At 43.7% G+C, this 17,148-nt stretch overlaps 1 protein-coding gene and 2 long non-coding RNA genes across 4 annotated transcripts in view; all 3 read left to right on the forward strand.

Annotated features, from left to right (window-relative positions):
- LOC110502189 (receptor-type tyrosine-protein phosphatase-like N) overlaps nucleotides 1-7,986 on the forward strand; it is a 90,845-nt gene extending 82,859 nt beyond the window's left edge. For both annotated transcript variants that reach the window (XM_036959458.2, XM_036959457.2), the window contains exons 20-23: nucleotides 2,364-2,417; nucleotides 2,847-2,911; nucleotides 3,066-3,139; nucleotides 6,871-7,986. In XM_036959458.2, coding sequence (XP_036815353.2) covers nucleotides 2,364-2,417; nucleotides 2,847-2,911; nucleotides 3,066-3,139; nucleotides 6,871-6,942 — 265 coding nt within the window. In that variant the 3' untranslated portion in view covers nucleotides 6,943-7,986. The remainder of the gene's footprint in view (nucleotides 1-2,363; nucleotides 2,418-2,846; nucleotides 2,912-3,065; nucleotides 3,140-6,870) is intronic.
- Nucleotides 7,987-11,622: 3,636 nt separating this feature from the next.
- The window catches only part of LOC149972915 (uncharacterized), a 1,172,247-nt gene continuing 1,166,721 nt past the window's right edge, over nucleotides 11,623-17,148 (forward strand). Inside the window, exons 1-2 of the long non-coding RNA XR_016490701.1 lie at nucleotides 11,623-11,710; nucleotides 12,079-12,140. This is a non-coding gene — a long non-coding RNA (uncharacterized LOC149972915). The remainder of the gene's footprint in view (nucleotides 11,711-12,078; nucleotides 12,141-17,148) is intronic.
- LOC149972916 (uncharacterized) lies at nucleotides 12,485-13,377 on the forward strand. The gene is made up of 2 exons (XR_016490700.1): nucleotides 12,485-12,571; nucleotides 12,926-13,377. It is a non-coding gene; the product is annotated as an uncharacterized LOC149972916 (long non-coding RNA).

The raw sequence follows: 17,148 nt of genomic DNA on the forward strand, positions 1-17,148 counted from the left end.
AATGCTGTCCTGTGTAATGACTGTGTGTCCAAATACTGTCCTGTGTAATGACTGTGTGTCCAAATGCTGTCCTATGTAATGACTGTGTGGCCTGTCCAAATACTGTCCTGTGTAATGACTGTGTGGCCTGTCCAAATACTGTCCTGTGTGGCCAAATACTGTCCTATGTAATGACTGTGAGACCTGTCCAAATGCTGTCCTATGTAATGACTGCGTGGCCTGTCCAAATACTGTCCTTTGTGGCCAAATACTGTCCTGTGTAATGACTGTGTGACCTGTCCAAATACTGTCCTGTGTAATGACTGTGTGACCTGTCCAAATACTGTCCTGTGTAATGACTGTGTGACCTGTCCAAATACTGTCCTGTGTAATGACTGTGTGGCCTGTCCAAATACTGTCCTGTGTAATGACTGTGTGGCCAAATACTGTCCTATGTAATGACTGTGTGGCCTGTCCAAATACTGTCCTGTGTAATGACTGTGTGGCCAAATACTGTCCTATGTAATGACTGTGTGGCCACTCCAAATACTGTCCTATGTAATATGAAGTGATGCTTGAACCTTGTAAGATTAATGAAGCAAGTGTGTAGTGTTGCCTTAATTTGTTGTTTGAGATCATGTTTTTCCACTTCTTTGACCTTCCCTGATTTCTTCCTTTACTTAATCCATTTCTCTTTCCTAGTAAATCTTTACCTACCTCCCTCACTACCTCCTCTCTTTCTCTCAGCCCCCCCACTCTCAGTACCTCTCTGTACCTCCTTATTGGTTATCCCTCTCTTTCTCTCAGCCCCCCCTCTCTCTGTACCTCCTTATTGGTTATCCCTCTCTTTCTCTCAGTCCCCCCCCTCTCTCTCTACCTCCTTATTGGTTATCCCTCTCTTTCTCTCAGCCCCCCCTCTCTCTGTACCTCGTTATTGTTTACCTCTTTCTCTCAGTGATGGTGGTCAGCTATTGGCCCTTGGGATTCTCCACATCTCCCAGTGGCATTTTTGTGATTTGCAGCTAGTAGTCTGGGTCCAGTTGCATAGTCACAAAAATGATCATTGGCAGGTGTGACTGCAGCAGGAGTCGACGCTGGCCGGATAAGTCCATCCGTCGCCCCCTTCCTTCCCTCCTTCCCTCCTTCCTTCCCTCCCTCCTTCCTTCCTTCCTTCCTTCCTTCCTTCCTTCCTTCCTTCCTTCCTTCCTTCCTTCCTTCCTTCCTTCCTTCCTTTCTTCCTTCCTTCCTTCAACCCTCTACCCAGCCTTGACTTTCTGTCCTTTCCACTGATGGGTTGAGTTTCTCTAACCTCAAAGACTAATATGTTGTAACTAACTGTAATTCATATCCAGGCCTCCAGACAGGCAGAGATGGGAACCTTGTTTTCTGTGTGTATTTTAAGACCAGTAAAGCAGAAACAGTACTTGTATGCAGCATCCAATCTAGACTTGTCCGTTAACATTACATTTAGTGATATTGTTCTCTTTCCCTCTTTCGCTCCCTCCCCCCCTCCCTCTCTCCCCCCTCCCTCTCTCCCTCTTCCTACCCTCCCTCCCTCCCTCTTCCTACCCTCCCTCCCTCCCTCTCTCCCCCCTCCCTCTCTCCCTCTTCCTACCCTCCCTCCCTCCCTCTTCCTACCCTCCCTCCCTCCCTCTCTCCCACCCTCCCTCTCTCCCTCCCACACCCTCTCTACCCCCCTCCCTCCCACCCCTCCCTCCCTCTCCCCCCTCCCTACCTCCACCCCTCCCTCTCCCCCCCCCCTCTCTCCCTCTCTCCCACCCCCCTCCCTCTCTCCCCCCTCCCTCTCTCCCTCTTCCTACCCTCCCTCTCTCTTCCTACCCTCCCTCCCTCCCTCTCTCCCACCCCCCCTCCCTCTCTCCCCCCTCCCTCCCTCTCTCCCTCTTCCTACCCTCCCTCCCTCTTCCTACCCTCCCTCCCTCCCTCTCTACCCCCCTCCCTCCCACCCTCCCTCCCCCTCCCTCCCTACCTCCACCCCTCCCTGACTCCTACCCCCCTCCCTCTCTCCCAACCCCCCCTCCCTCTCTCCCCCCTCTCCCCCCCCCCACCCTCTCTCTCTCCTACCCCCCCTCCCTCTCTCCTACCCTCCCTCCCTCTCTCCCACCCTCCCTCTTTCCCTCCCTCTCTCCCTCTCTCCCACCCCCCCTCTCCCTCTCCCCCCTCCTCCCTCCCCCTCCCTCCCTCTCTCCTACCCTCCCTCTCCCCCCTCCTCCCTCCCTCTCTCCCACCCCCTCCCTCCCTCTATCCTACCCTCCCTCTCCCCCACCCTCCCTCCCTCTCTCCCACCCTCCCTCTCCCTCCCTCCCTCTCTCCCACCCCCCCTCCCTCTCTCCTACCCTCCTTCCCATCTTGTCTCCCTCCAACAGGAAGGTGAATAGGTGCTACAGAGGTAGATCCTGCCCCATCATCGTCCACTGCAGGTAAACCTACAGCTCTAACCTAGTTTCTCTATACAGAGGTAAAGACTTAGCCTGGTCCCAGATCTGTTTGTACTGTCTTACTATACTTCAATTGTCATTTTCATTGACAATGGACCATAGGAGTTGGCTGTACAGCCCATCCAGATGTGGGACCGGGCTAGAAGAGACTACCTGTGCTTTATATTCAGTCTGTCAAATCAAACTCCTCTACTGTGTGTCTCTATCATAGGAATATCATTATAGAAAAGGCTTGGAACCTCTAACTCTGACAATTTGACTGGTAAAGTCAAAGTCATCCATTGCAATGGATGTCAGTTCACCCATTATGCCATCGTTGACTTGAATGGGGAAGCCCGTTCTATAGATTCTATTTCTGCAGTCTTTATGACGTGCTGTGTGACCTGATGATGTATTCTCTGTCTCGTACAGTGACGGCACTGGCAGAACGGGAACCTACATCCTTATTGACATGGTCATCAATCGCATGGCTAAGGGTGAGTCAGACATCTTGATCTTGTAAGACGTCTTTGATAGTTTGCCCGTGTAGTTTTATATCACTAGATAGACACTTATACAGCATTGTGAATCATTGACTCCATGTTGGTGAATACGATTTTTCACGTCATGATTCATATGATGTGTTTCCAGGCGCGAAGGAGATCGATATTGCTGCGACATTGGAACACATTCGAGACCAGAGACCGAGCTTAGTTCACACCAAGGTATGGCCTTCTCAAACTACACAGTTCGTACAAAACCTTATGGACACCTGCTTGTTGTCTCTTGACAAACAAGGTTGATGAAATCCGAGCAGCATTCCAGAGAGACATCAGAGACTATGATCCCTTATTGATGTCACTTGTTAAATCCATTTCAATCAGTGTAGATGAAGGGGAGGAGACAACTCAGCGAGTGAACGGGCAAGACAAAAGATTTAAGTGCTTTTGAACGGGGTATGGTGGTAGGTGCCAGGCGTACCGGTTTGTGTCAAGAACTGCAACGCCGCTGGGTTTTTCACCCTCAAAAGTTTCCCATGTGTATCACCACCCAAACGACATCCAGCCAACATCCAGCCAACTTGACACAACTTGACACAACTGTTGGAAGCATTGGAGTCAACAAATCAAATCAAACATCCACAGCATCACACAAACATCCACAACATCACACACACATCCACAACATCACACAAACATATACAGCATCACACAAACATCCACATCATACACAAACATACACAACATACACAAACATCCACAGCATCACACAAACATACACAACATACACAAACATCCACAACATCACACAAACATATACAGCATCACACAAACATCCACAGCATCACACAAACATCCACAACATACACAAACATCCACAACATACACAAACATCCACAACATCACACAAACATCCACAAACATCCACATCATACAAACATATACATCACACAAACATGTACAACATCACACAAACATCCACAACATCACACAAACATGTACAACATCACACAAACATCCACAACATCACACAAACATCCACAACATCACACAAACATCCACAGCATCACACAAACATCCACAACATCACACAAACATCCACAACATACACAAACATCCACAACATCACACAAACATCCACAAACATCCACATCATACAAACATATACATCACACAAACATGTACAACATCACACAAACATCCACAACATCACACAAACATGTACAACATCACACAAACATCCACAACATCACACAAACATCCACAACATCACACAAACATCCACAACATCACACAAACATCCACAACATACACAAACATCCACAACATCTCCCTTTCCCAGACCCACTTGCTCACAACTCCATCTCCTTGATGTCCTGTCCATTTGCAATTTGTTTCAATGGGCATTTACCATCACGAATTTGACAAGCTTAAAAATTCTGCAGAAATGCAAAATTGACTGGCCCAATGAACTCGGGATGGCCGGGCAGTGATAGCGGTTCCTCTCCATCGCTCGATGTTGACATGAGAGAAGTGGGACTGTGTTGTTTTAAAAAAAAAAATTGAAACACGTCCAAAATGACCAGGGGTGCCCCCTATTGGATGGGCACGGGTGGGGGGTGCTCCCTACCCAAACGTGGACCCCCTGCAACCCCCTAAAGGCATTAAAAACCATTTTAAAAATGTTCTCCTGGTAACACGTTCCAATCACCAAGCGCACTGCTGTCCATTTGCAATATGTTTCAATGGGCATTTACCATCACGAATTTGACATGCTCAAAAATACTGCAGGAATGAGAAATTGACTGGCCCGATGAACTCGGGATGGCCGGGCATTCTGGTTCCTTTTCATCACTCGTTGGTGTTGATTTCAGAATGTCAATTTAGTGATAGTCTAACACTGTTTAAACATATTGCAAATGGACAAAAGTCAGCCAGCAAGTCACCGTCCATCAGTCAATTAGATATCATTCTGACACCAAACTGATACAAACTGACACCACACCCACTTTTTCCAACTCGATTTGAAGCTATCACATATTTCAGAGCAGGCCCAAAATTCACAGCGCCTTCTGTTTAAACCATAATAAAAACATAAACATGTAGTTACGTTCTAGCTGTGGGTCCAGTTCTGACAGTATGTGTAGGCCTAGCTAAGGTGACCCCGAATCCCAAGTTTCGGCTCGATAGGTAATTTGGAGCCCGAGCAGCGACCTTAATTGGTGCTGAAAATCAAAATTTTCCGGGCGTTGCTATGGGATCCTTGAATTAGCTATCGGACAGAAACATTAAGTTCCGTCTCTATGGGTCGAGGCAGTTTCAATGCACCTAGTCTTGCGACTCTGGGACTTTTCTAAATGTCGTCATTTTCGTGAGGGTCAAAATGAATTGAAGTTATTGCAAATGTACGAGGCTGTTTCTCGGTCTGAGAACCTTCCAGAGCCACATAACCCACCGTGCACTATCAACTTGAGCTCTCGAACAGGTTTCTAAAGTTTCAGAGCTCTAGGTCTGACGGTTCTTTGATAGTTTGAATAAAGGTAACTATTGTAGGCCAGCAGGCTAACGTTCCTATCGACCCAGTAAGTCCAGCAGGCTAATGTTCCTTTGACCCAGTAAGGCCAGCAGGCTAATGTTCCTATCCACCCAGTAAGGCCAGCAGGCAAATGTTCCTATCCACCCAGTAAGGCCAGCAGGCTCATGTTCCTATCCACCCAGTAAGGCCAGCAGGCTCATGTTCCTATCCACCCAGTAAGGCCAGCAGGCTAATGTTCCTATCCACCCAGTAAGGCCAGCAGGCAAATGTTCCTATCCACCCAGTAAGGCCAGCAGGCTCATGTTCCTATCCACCCAGTAAGGCCAGCAGGCTCATGTTCCTATCCACCCAGTAAGGCCAGCAGGCTCATGTTCCTATCCACCCAGTAAGGCCAGTGTCTTTTTATTGGTATGTAACTGTTATGAAAGTTGTATTGGCAATTTGTTTTGTATTGAAACGGCACATTAAACGTGTACATGACACTGGAACAAAATTTCCCCATGAGGACAATAAAGTCAGTAAAGTAAATCTCCAGCGCCCGCATCACTCTCTGCCACATGGCCTCGAACTGCAACATTTCCCCATGAGGACAATAAAGTCAGTAAAGTAACTCTCCAGCATCACTCACTGCCACATGGCCTCGAACTGCAACATTTCCCCATGAGGACAATAAAGTCAGTAAAGTAAATCTCCAGCATCACTCTCTGCCACATGGCCTCGAACTGCAACATTTCCCCATGAGGACAATAAAGTCAGTAAAGTAAATCTCCAGCATCACTCTCTGCCACATGGCCTCGAACTGCAACATTTCCCCATGAGGACAATAAAGTCAGTAAAGTAAATCTCCAGCGCCCGCATCACTCTCTGCCACATGGCCTCGAACTGCAACATTTCCCCATGAGGACAATAAAGTCAGTAAAGTAAATCTCCAGCATCACTCACTGCCACATGGCCTCGAACTGCAACATTTCCCCATGAGGACAATAAAGTCAGTAAAGTAAATCTCCAGCATCACTCTCTGCCACATGGCCTCGAACTGCAACATTTCCCCATGAGGACAATAAAGTCAGTAAAGTAAATATCCAGCATCACTCTCTGCCACATGGCCTCGAACTGCAACATTTCCCCACGAGGACAATAAAGTCAGTAAAGTAAATCTCCAGCATCACTCTCTGCCACATGGCCTCGAACTGCAACATTTCCCCACGAGGACAATAAAGTCAGTAAAGTAAATCTCCAGCATCACTCTCTGCCACATGGCCTCGAACTGCAACATTTCCTTTTTTCTACGTCGTCCACACACTTTCAACATTTAGATAATAAAGCATTTGACCTTTCCCTTGTGTTCACGACAGAGGATTGGTTGATTTCCTCCGTGTGTGTCTCTGACAGTCTCCCTCCGTTTCTGTCTCCCTCTCAGGACCAGTTTGAGTTTGCCCTGACCGCCGTGGCAGAAGAGGTCAATGCCATCCTGAAAGCTCTGCCACAGTGAACCCTACCACCTCTACCACCTCTACCACCTCTACCACCGGTGCCACAAACCAGGGAGGAACTACATTTCCCAGAGTGCATTACTATTACTGAAGCCTGGTTTGTGTTGCCTCGCCAACTCCTTTAGTCATTGTCACACCAATACAGCATTAACAGATCTACAATCAAGGTTCTGTTATTATGCTTTCATATCTAAATGAAATGTGGTTTCAAAGAATCCTCGAGATTATTCCGATCAGACAAGAATACTTCAAATGGACAGTAGGACTGTGACTTGATACTGTACCTCTACTCCTTACTCACTAGTGATACTACAATTACCATCTGTTGTCATGGAGATGTTGTATTACCATGCTCCCTCCTGATCTGCTGTCATGGAGATGTTGTATTACCATGTTCCCTCCTGATCTGTTGTCATGGAGATGTTGTATTACCATGCTTCCTCCTGATCTGTTGTCATGGAGATGTTATTTTACCATGCTCCCTCCTGATCTGTTGTCATGGAGATGTTGTATTACCATGCTTCCTCCTGATCTGTTGTCATGGAGATGTTATTTTACCATGCTCCCTCCTGATCTGTTGTCATGGAGATGTAAAACCAGTCATTGTACTCTAGTAGGGAGTCATCCTTTTGGCATAACAGCATATAAGGCCCAAGGCTCATACACTTGTTTAAGCAAGATGACAACAAAGCCTGACTATGGCGAGGGTGAAGTGAGTGACATACTAGTGTATTATAGGTTACACCAGTTTCTCTAAGGAGCTGGTTTATACCTCTAACTTTAACTCTAAACCTAATGATTTATTTCTATCCATTTTGTAATGGAACTATTACTGTACACTGACTACCTAATCACTCACATCTGAATCATATCAATTAGTGTCTTCGGTGTTACTGTAAAACCTCTGTGATTTATTGTAAATAATTCACCTGATTTATTTCTTAAATGTGTATTAATGTAGCAAACATAGAAAACAACTATAAAAAAATATTTTTAACTCGATGTATGTAATTAAATCTCTATTGTGATGTGGTGCAACAGCATAGAGTGGTCTGACTGTGTTATTTTTATTCACATCCCACAGTACTGACTAGTAACCTTTAGGAACCAATGCCTACATCCCATAATACTACCTAGTACCCGTTAGGAACCAATGCCTATATCACATGATACTGACTAGTAACCGTTAGGAACCAATGTCTACAGCTACACTGAACAAAAATTATAAACGCAACATGTAAAATGTTGGTCGCATGATTCATGAGCTGAAATAAAAGATCCCAGAAATGTTCCACCCGCACAAAAAAAGTATTTATCTGATTTTGTGAACAAATTTGTTTACATCCCTGTCGGTGAGCATTTATCATTTGCCAAGATAATCCATCCACCTGACAGGTGTGGCATATCAAGAAGCTGATTAAATAGCATGATCATTACACAAGTGTACCTTGTGTTGGGGACAATAAAAGGCCACTTTAAAATGTGCAGTTTTGTCACACAACACAATGCCACAGATGTCTCAAGTTTTGATGGAGCGGACAATTGGCATGCTGACTGCAGGAATGTCCATCAGACCGGTTGCCAGAGAATTGAATGTTAATTTCTCTACCATAAGCCGCCTCCAACATAACTTTCGAGAATTTGGCAGTGTATGTACATAACGGCCGCACAACCGCAGACCACGTGTAATCACGCAGGGCCAGGACCTCCACATCCGACTTCTTCACCTGAGGGACCGTCTGAGACCAGCCACCCGAAGAACTATGGGTTTGCACACCCAAAGAATTCCTGCACAAACTATCAGAAACCATCTCAGGGAAGCTCATCTGCATGCTCGTCGTCCTCACCAAAGTCTTGCCCTGACTGCAGTTCGGCGTCGTAACCGACTTCAGTGGGAAAATGTTAACCTTCGAAGGCCACTGGCACGCTGGAGAAGTGTGCTCTTCATGGATGAATCCCAGTTTCAACTGTTCCCGGGCAGATGGCAGACAGAGTGTATGGCATCGTTTGGGCGAGCTATTTGCTGATGTCAACTTCGTGAACAGAGTGCCCCATGGTGGCAGTGGGGTTATGGTATGGGCAGGAATAAGTTATGGACAACGAACACAATGGCATTTTATTGACGTCTATTTGAATGCACAGAGATACCGTGATGAGATCCTGAGGCCCATTGTCGTGCCATTCATCCGCCGCCATCACCTCATGTTTCAGCATGATAATGCACGGCCCCATGTCGCAAAGATCTGTACACAATTCTTGGAATCTGAAAATGTCCCAGTTCTTCCATGGCCTTCATACTCACCAGACGTTACCTATTGAGCTCTGGATCGACGTGGATCGACGTGTACGACAACGTGTTCCAGTTCCCGCCAACATCCAGCAACTTCGCACAGGAGTGGGACAACATTCCACAGGCCGCAATCAACAACCTGATCAACTCTTTGTGAAGGATATGTGTCGCTCTGCATAAGGCAAACGGTGGGTCACACCAGATACGGACTGGTTTTCTGATCCACTCCCCTACTTTTTGTTTACGGTACTGTATCTGATACCAACAGATGCATATTTGTATTCCCAGTCGTGAATTCCAGAGATTATGGCCCAATGAATGTATTTCAATTGACTGATTTCCTTATATGAACTGTGTCATGACGTTGCCCTCTTTGGGTACAGCGAGCACCATCCCCCTCTCTCTGCTCTTTCAACCAGGATGCTGTGGTCAGAGAGGTCGTAAATTCCTAGGGAAGACCCTGCCTCATGTCCACACAGTATAGAGAGAGAGTGAAGTTTCATAGAGAACAAAGGAATTTCTTCCACCTCACAGAACCTGAGGTCCGAACAACACTTATGTTCCGGAGAAGGTATAAAAGATCGGTGAAGAATCCAGCTACGAACTGGTCCGTTTGGTACATTTTGGTGAAGCTCATGGGAGACGGTGTGGCCACATTACCATAACGCTGTTTATATAATAGCCTCAGATATGAGGTTTACATCTAATTGTTGTATAAGATGAATGAGTGAGGATGATACTGTTTGTAAAATTGTGTAATGTGATTTTGGACTGTTTAATGAAGGAAACTCCAATTCCCTTTTTGAGTTGAACTAAATCAGAGGACCGCCCATGAGCCCAGTTAGGGTCAGGCATCCTGGAGAGCCCATGAGCCCAGTTAGGGTCAGGCATCCTGGAGAGCCCATGAGCCCAGTTAGGGTCAGGCATCCTGGACCGCCCATGAGCCCAGTTAGGGTCAGGCATCCTGGACCGCCCATGAGCCCAGTTAGGGTCAGGCATCCTGGACCGCCCATGAGCCCAGTTAGGGTCAGGCATCCTGGACCGCCCATGAGCCCAGTTACGGTCAGGCATCCTGGACCGCCCATGAGCCCAGTTAGGGTCAGGCATCCTGGACCGCCCATGAGCCCAGTTAGGGTCAGGCATCCTGGACCGCCCATGAGCCCAGTTAGGGTCAGGCATCCTGGACCGCCCATGAGCCCAGTTAGGGTCAGGCATCCTGGGACCGCCCCTGAGCCCAGTTAGGGTCAGGCATCCTGGACCTCCCCTGAGCCCAGTTAGGGTCAGGCATTCTGGACCTCCCATGAGCCCAGTTAGGGTCAGGCATCCTGGACCGCCCCTGAGCCCAGTTAGGGTCAGACATCCTGGGACTGCCCCTGAGCTCAGTTAGGGTCAGGCATCCTGGACCGCCCATGAGCCCAGTTAGGGTCAGGCATCCTGGACAGCCCCTGAGCCCAGTTAGGGTCAGACATCCTGGGATCGCCCCTGAGCCCATATTCATGGCCTGTTATACATTAAAAAGTATTAGTAAGTTCATAGTATGTGAGGATCTTAAAACATCTAAGGTTAAAAAGATGCATTCAGTATTAGTTGATAGAGATTGATAACATTCATATAATTGTGTTAGTTCAAATCCGTCAAGCGTACAAAGGGTACGAATTGTGAGAGTAATGTGTAAACATGATATTGATTACTTTATTTTGTGGTGCCTAAAAGTGTTAATCTGTGATCTACGAAATGCTCTTAATTAGAGCTCTAGGGGCGCTATTTCATTTTTGGATAAAAAACGTTCCCGTTTTAAGCGCGATATTTTGTCACGAAAAGATGCTCGACTATGCATATTCTACAGTTTTGGAAAGAAAACACTCTGAAGTTTCAGAATCTGCAAAGATTTTGTCTGTAAGTGCCCCAGAACTCATTCTACAGGCGAAACCAAGATGATGCATCACCCAGGAATTAGCAGAATTTCTGAAGCTCTGTTTTCCATTCTCTCCTTATATGGCTGTGATTGCGCAACGAATGAGCCTACACTTTCTGTCGTTCGCCCAAGGTCTTAGCAGCATTGTGACGTATTTGTAGGCATATCATTGGAAGATTGACCATAAGAGACTACATTTTCCAAGTGTCCGCCTGGTGTCCTGCGTCGAATTCGGTGCGCAATTGCCAGCTGCTTCTACTTTACCATTTGATTCAGGGGAGAAAGCATGTGTCCAAGAACGATGTATCAATGAAGAGATATGTGAAAAACACCTTGATGATTGATTCTAAACAACGTTTGCCATGTTTTCAGTCGATATTATGGAGTTAATTTGGAAAAAAGTTTGCGTTTTGAGGACTGAATTTATGGATTTTTTTTGGTAGCCAAATGTGATGTATAAAACGGAGCTATTTCTAATACACAAGGAATCTTTTTGGAAAAACTGAGCATCTGCTATCTAACTGAGAGTATCCTCATTGAAAACATCAGAAGTTCTTCAAAGGTAAATGATTTTATTTGAAGGCTTTTATGTTTTTGTTAATGTTGCGTGCTGGATGCTAACGCTAATGCTAACGCTAAATGCTAACGCGAAATGCTAACGCTAGCTAGCTACTTTTACACAAATGATTGTTTTCCTATGGTTGAGAAGCATATTTTGAAAATCTGAGATGACAGTGTTGTTTACAAAAGGCTAAGCTTGAGAGATGGCATATTTATTTCATTTCATTTGCGATTTTCATAAATAGTTAACGTTGTGTTATGCTAATGAGCTTGCTGATAGATTTACACAATCCTGGATACAGGGGTTTTTTCATAGCTAAACGTGACGCAGAAAACGGAGCGATTTGTCCTAAACAAATAATCTTTCAGGAAAAACTGAACATTTGCTATCTGAGAGTCTCCTCATTGAAAACATCTGAAGTTCTTCAAAGGTAAATTATTTTTTTGAATGCTTTTCTGTTTTTTTGTGTAAATGTTGCCAGCTGAATGCTAATGCTAAATGCTACGTTAGCCATCAATACTGTTACACAAATGCTTGTTTTGCAATGGTTGAGAAGCATATTTTGAAAATCTGAGATGACAGTGTTGTTAACAAAAGGCTAAGCTTGAGAGCTAGCATATTTATTTCATTTCATTTGCGATTTTCATGAATAGTTAACGTTGCGTTATGGTAATGAGCTTGAGTCACGAACCCGGATCCGGGATGGGGAGATCAGAAAGGTTAATCTATGAGCCGGATATCGATTGCTCTGGTCTCCACTCATATTCCTGGGGAAATCACGGTCTTTTCTCATTGAACTAAAAGTTGAATTCAGAAAACAACACCGTATCACTCTCGTGACTATTTCTCCCCTGTTTTCAGGTATGTTATTGATGATGAAAAATAGTAATTTAAATGTAATAACTCACTAACATGTTAAGAGTGTTTAAGGTGTATTTTAGTAACATCTTGAGGAAGTTAGAGTTAAGTTTGAAGAGAGTAATATTAGCCCTGCTCGGTTGTAGCGAAGAATAGCATCGTACTGAGAGTAGCTGCCATTTTATGTCGATTGTGAATGAACATGTGCGTTGTTAATAAGATATTTTGCTGTGTTATTTGTATAATGGGTTTTATGTTGTTTTGTAATGTGTTACTTTTGTAAAATGTTTGAACTAAAAGTTGAATTGAGAAAACAACACCATATCACTCTCGTGATTATTTCTCCCCTGTTTTCAGGGGCGTAACATCTGCAGCTAGGTATTCGGTATCATTGTACGCGAAGAACGACAACCGCCAAAACATCCATTCTACTACAACATGAATGAATGTCGTTCTGAACTATCCCCTCTAACAGAGAGAGAGAGAGGATGAAAACTCCAACTGAAACTAACTTTTCAACAGCGATCAAGACGACTCACTGAGCGTAAATATATATATTGATTGCAATTGTTCCCGAATGAGTGAGCGTTCATGTGTAAAGGATTAGCATTTCAATTGTTATAATTATTAACTCTGTAGTGACTTCTTAGTCGACCCCCACTTCCCCTTTTGTCTAACAAGCCGCCATGCCAGTTCAGCCCACTAGGACACATTCCCCTATAATTTCTTGTAACCATATTTACTTTGTTTGTTTCTGTGTGCACTTCTGTGATTGTTTAGTTAGTTAATAAATAAATGATTTAAGACAATTGATGTATGGATGACTCATAGTGAAGACTGGGTTCGTGCAGATAACCAACAATTTACGACGTTTGGAATGAGACTAATGTGAGGTAAGGTAAATAATTCATTAATCAGAAGACTAATATATCAGATATGAAATATCTGAAAGTTTATATTAGGAAATGATAATTTTGTAATCTGAATATTTTCCTTGGTACCCCGACTTCCTAGTTAATTACAGTTACATGATTAATCAGTTTGATCGCGTAATACCGAAAGAATCAGATAATCTTTTGATAAAAACTATAATTCTTCAGTTTAATGATAGTAAAGACATGACAACTGAGGCAAATATTTAAAAAATGTTCCATGGTATTGAAACATGTAGTCGTGATTTAAAATTCTTTCCAGGACACATTATCTTATAAGACATTTTAAAATGCAACTGATTTAATGTGGATGAGTTATTTGTAATTCAAAATACGCTAGAAAGAACCATTTAGCTATATACACACACTCACACATAGAAGTACATGCATTTGTATTTTTCCGTTGAATTTTGTTTTTCAAATAAAACTTTGAAATGTGTTGATCAGCAGTCGACCTCAGCAGGGCTGAGAGACAAGATGCACCATGGGAAATTTGACCATTGACCTGTTGGGAGCAAATGGATCACGCAGAGGCTTGGAGCTACAGCATACATCTTTCCCTAGTCTACATCTATACCTATCTATCCCAATCTGTTAATCCTGGTTATACAAACTATCCTGTTAACTAGCTATCCCGTTAACTACCTAACAGCTATCCTGATATCAGGTTGTAGTACGACAACTACTTAACTATGCTACTACTCAGGTTTTCTACTACTACTACTACAACTATTACTACTCAGGTCTACTACTACTACAACTACTACTCAGGTCTACTACTACTACTACTACTACTACTACTCAGGTCTACTACTACTACCACTACTACTCAGGTCTACTACTACTACCACTACTACTCAGGTCTACTACTACTACTACTACCACTACTACCACTACTACTACTACTATTATTATATGCTGGTCATTTATGAACATTTGAACATCTTGGCCATGTTCTGTTATAATCTCCACCCGGCACAGCCAGAAGAGGACTGGCCACCCCCATAGCCTGGTTCCTCTCTAGGTTTCTTCCTAGATTCCTGCCTTTCTAGGGAGTTTTTCCTAGCAACCGTGCTTCTACACCTGCATTGCTTGCTGTTTGGGGTTTTAGGCTGGGTTTCTGTACAGCACTTTGAGATATCAGCTGATGTACGAAGGGCTATATAAATACATTTGATTTGATTTGATTTGAAAGTAGTTGGTGAGATAGGGTGAATTAAGGTGCTCAGAGTCTATGGTGATAGTGGTGGGGTCCTCTTGGGGTGATAGGGAGGAGGATGCCACAGTGAAGGTGGGAGGAACTGCTGAAGTTTTGTTTGGGATTTACCTCAGGCTCAAAGGGTAGGGGTCAGATTGGCATCGGCCAATCAGATCAGCCTGTGAAAGCCTGGAAGTCTGAGTCTGAAACAGGAAGCAGGAAGAGTGACATAGGAAGTAAAAAGATTGACACAGATACAAGAGACCAGAACAAAAGATACATAAATAAAAAATATTTATTAGATTTATTTCAGAGCTCGGAAGTTTGGAAATGTAAATGTCCAATTGAGCCAAATGCTGCTTTTACTCTGAACCCAGTCTCCGCGAAAGCGGAAAAAATTCCCTTGAAATCCAAATTGCGCTTTAGCTCAGATTTTCCAAGCTCCTTTTTGAATCTAGGTCTTAATCAGGACCTGTATTCACAAAGTGTGAAGCGTTTCAGAGAAGGTGGCTGCTCAGAAGAAGCTGAAAATAATAATAATAATCCCTTGCTGAGAAAATGGCTGAAAAAAAAAACTCCAGCAAACAACACTGGTACAGTGGGCTGTGACTTGATACAGCCTCCATAGACACCATAACATGAATATATATGGTGGGTGCCATATGGTTGATGCTAGGTGTGATCGGGCCTGTGAATGGAGAAAACTGTACAGCGTAACCAGTCAAAGGGTGCACATAGAGAAATAGTTTCTACGGGGTGAGCAGATAGAATGACAGAGACGTGAGGTTGTGTTTGATAAGCTTTAGAAAAAACAAGACGCAATGTACCATCTAATGTTAGCAAGAGTCTTCCTTTTCTTTTACCGTGTACTCAAACAGACCATCAAATGAAGCCAGAGAAAGTTGTCTACCGTAGCATTTCTATGAAACACAGTATTTCTGCCACAAGTTGATTTGTTTTCTGAAGAAAATAGATAAATATCCAGGTTATTCTTTTTGGGTGACTATTTATTTTGTTTCCTTGCAGTTCTTGACAAAATGTAAAGAAACAAGAAGTTAGTGTAGTTTACCTCTATCTCCTTACAGTTAGTGTAGTTTACCTCTATCTCCTTACAGTTAGTGTAGTTTACCTCTATCTCCTTACAGTTAGTGTAGTTTACCTCTATCTCCTTACAGTTAGTGTAGTTTACCTCTATCTCCTTACAGTTAGTGTAGTTTACCTCTATCTCCTTACAGTTAGTGTAGTTTACCTCTATCTCCTTACAGTTAGTGTAGTTTACCTCTATCTCCTTACAGTTAGTGTAGTTTACCTCTATCTCCTTACAGTTAGTGTAGTTTACCTCTATATCCTTACAGTTAGTGTAGTTTACCTCTATCTCCTTACAGTTAGTGTAGTTTACCTCTATCTCCTTACAGTTAGTGTAGTTTACCTCTATCTCCTTACAGTTAGTGTAGTTTACCTCTATCTCCTTACAGTTAGTGTAGTTTACCTCTATCTCCTTACAGTTAGTGTAGTTTACCTCTATCTCCTTACAGTGAGTGTAGTTGACCTCTATCTCCTTACAGTTAGTGTAGTTGACCTCTATCTCCTTACAGTGAGTGTAGTTGACCTCTATCTCCTTACAGTTAGTGTAGTTGACCTCTATCTCCTTACAGTTAGTGTAGTTTACTTCTATCTCCTTACAGTTAGTGTAGTTTACCTCTATCTCCTTACAGTTAGTGTAGTTGACCTCTATCTCCTTACAGTTAGTGTAGTTGACCTCTATCTCCTTACAGTTAGTGTAGTTGACCTCTATCTCCTTACAGTTAGTGTAGTTTACCTCTATCTCCTTACAGTTAGTGTAGTTTACCTCTATCTCCTTACAGTTAGTGTAGTTTACCTCTATCTCCTTACAGTACTGGTCTCTCTCCTCTCTGCAATGTCAATGTCAATAGACAGAGGTGCGCTTGAAAGACAACACTCTTGTATAGTTGTCTGAATTACATTACAAATATTTGGCTACACTCTCTCTTACTTTAAAAATGAACCACATAAAATCCTAACCCCATTTATAGATCCAAATCATCCATGACATAATAACACTCAGTTATCTCTGCTGTGAGGAGGAGGAGAGGGAGGAAACTTTTGGAGCTGTTTCCAGTGGCATCCGGTTGGTGGTGATATCAGTCTGGCAAACACACACACACACAAGGTTGTTGAATTTAGTATTCCATAAATAGGCCTAAATAGACATGACCTCCCGTCCCCATTACTGAGGAAGCTGTTTTCCTTTTAAAACATTTTAATTGAAGCAAGAAAGAAGGTCTTCACTTATAAGGTTCACATTAAATTAATGAGTGAAGACCTTCCTTCCTTCCTTCCTTGTTTCCTTCCTTCCTTGTTTATTTTATTGTTTATAAGAAGACATTCTGCAATTCCCTCCTCTTGTCCTGCCACTGAGAACGCTGCTT

The sequence above is a fragment of the Oncorhynchus mykiss genome, chromosome 22 (assembly GCF_057628025.1).
Source record: "Oncorhynchus mykiss isolate SJ-2025 chromosome 22, ASM5762802v1, whole genome shotgun sequence".
NCBI lineage: Eukaryota > Metazoa > Chordata > Actinopteri > Salmoniformes > Salmonidae > Oncorhynchus > Oncorhynchus mykiss.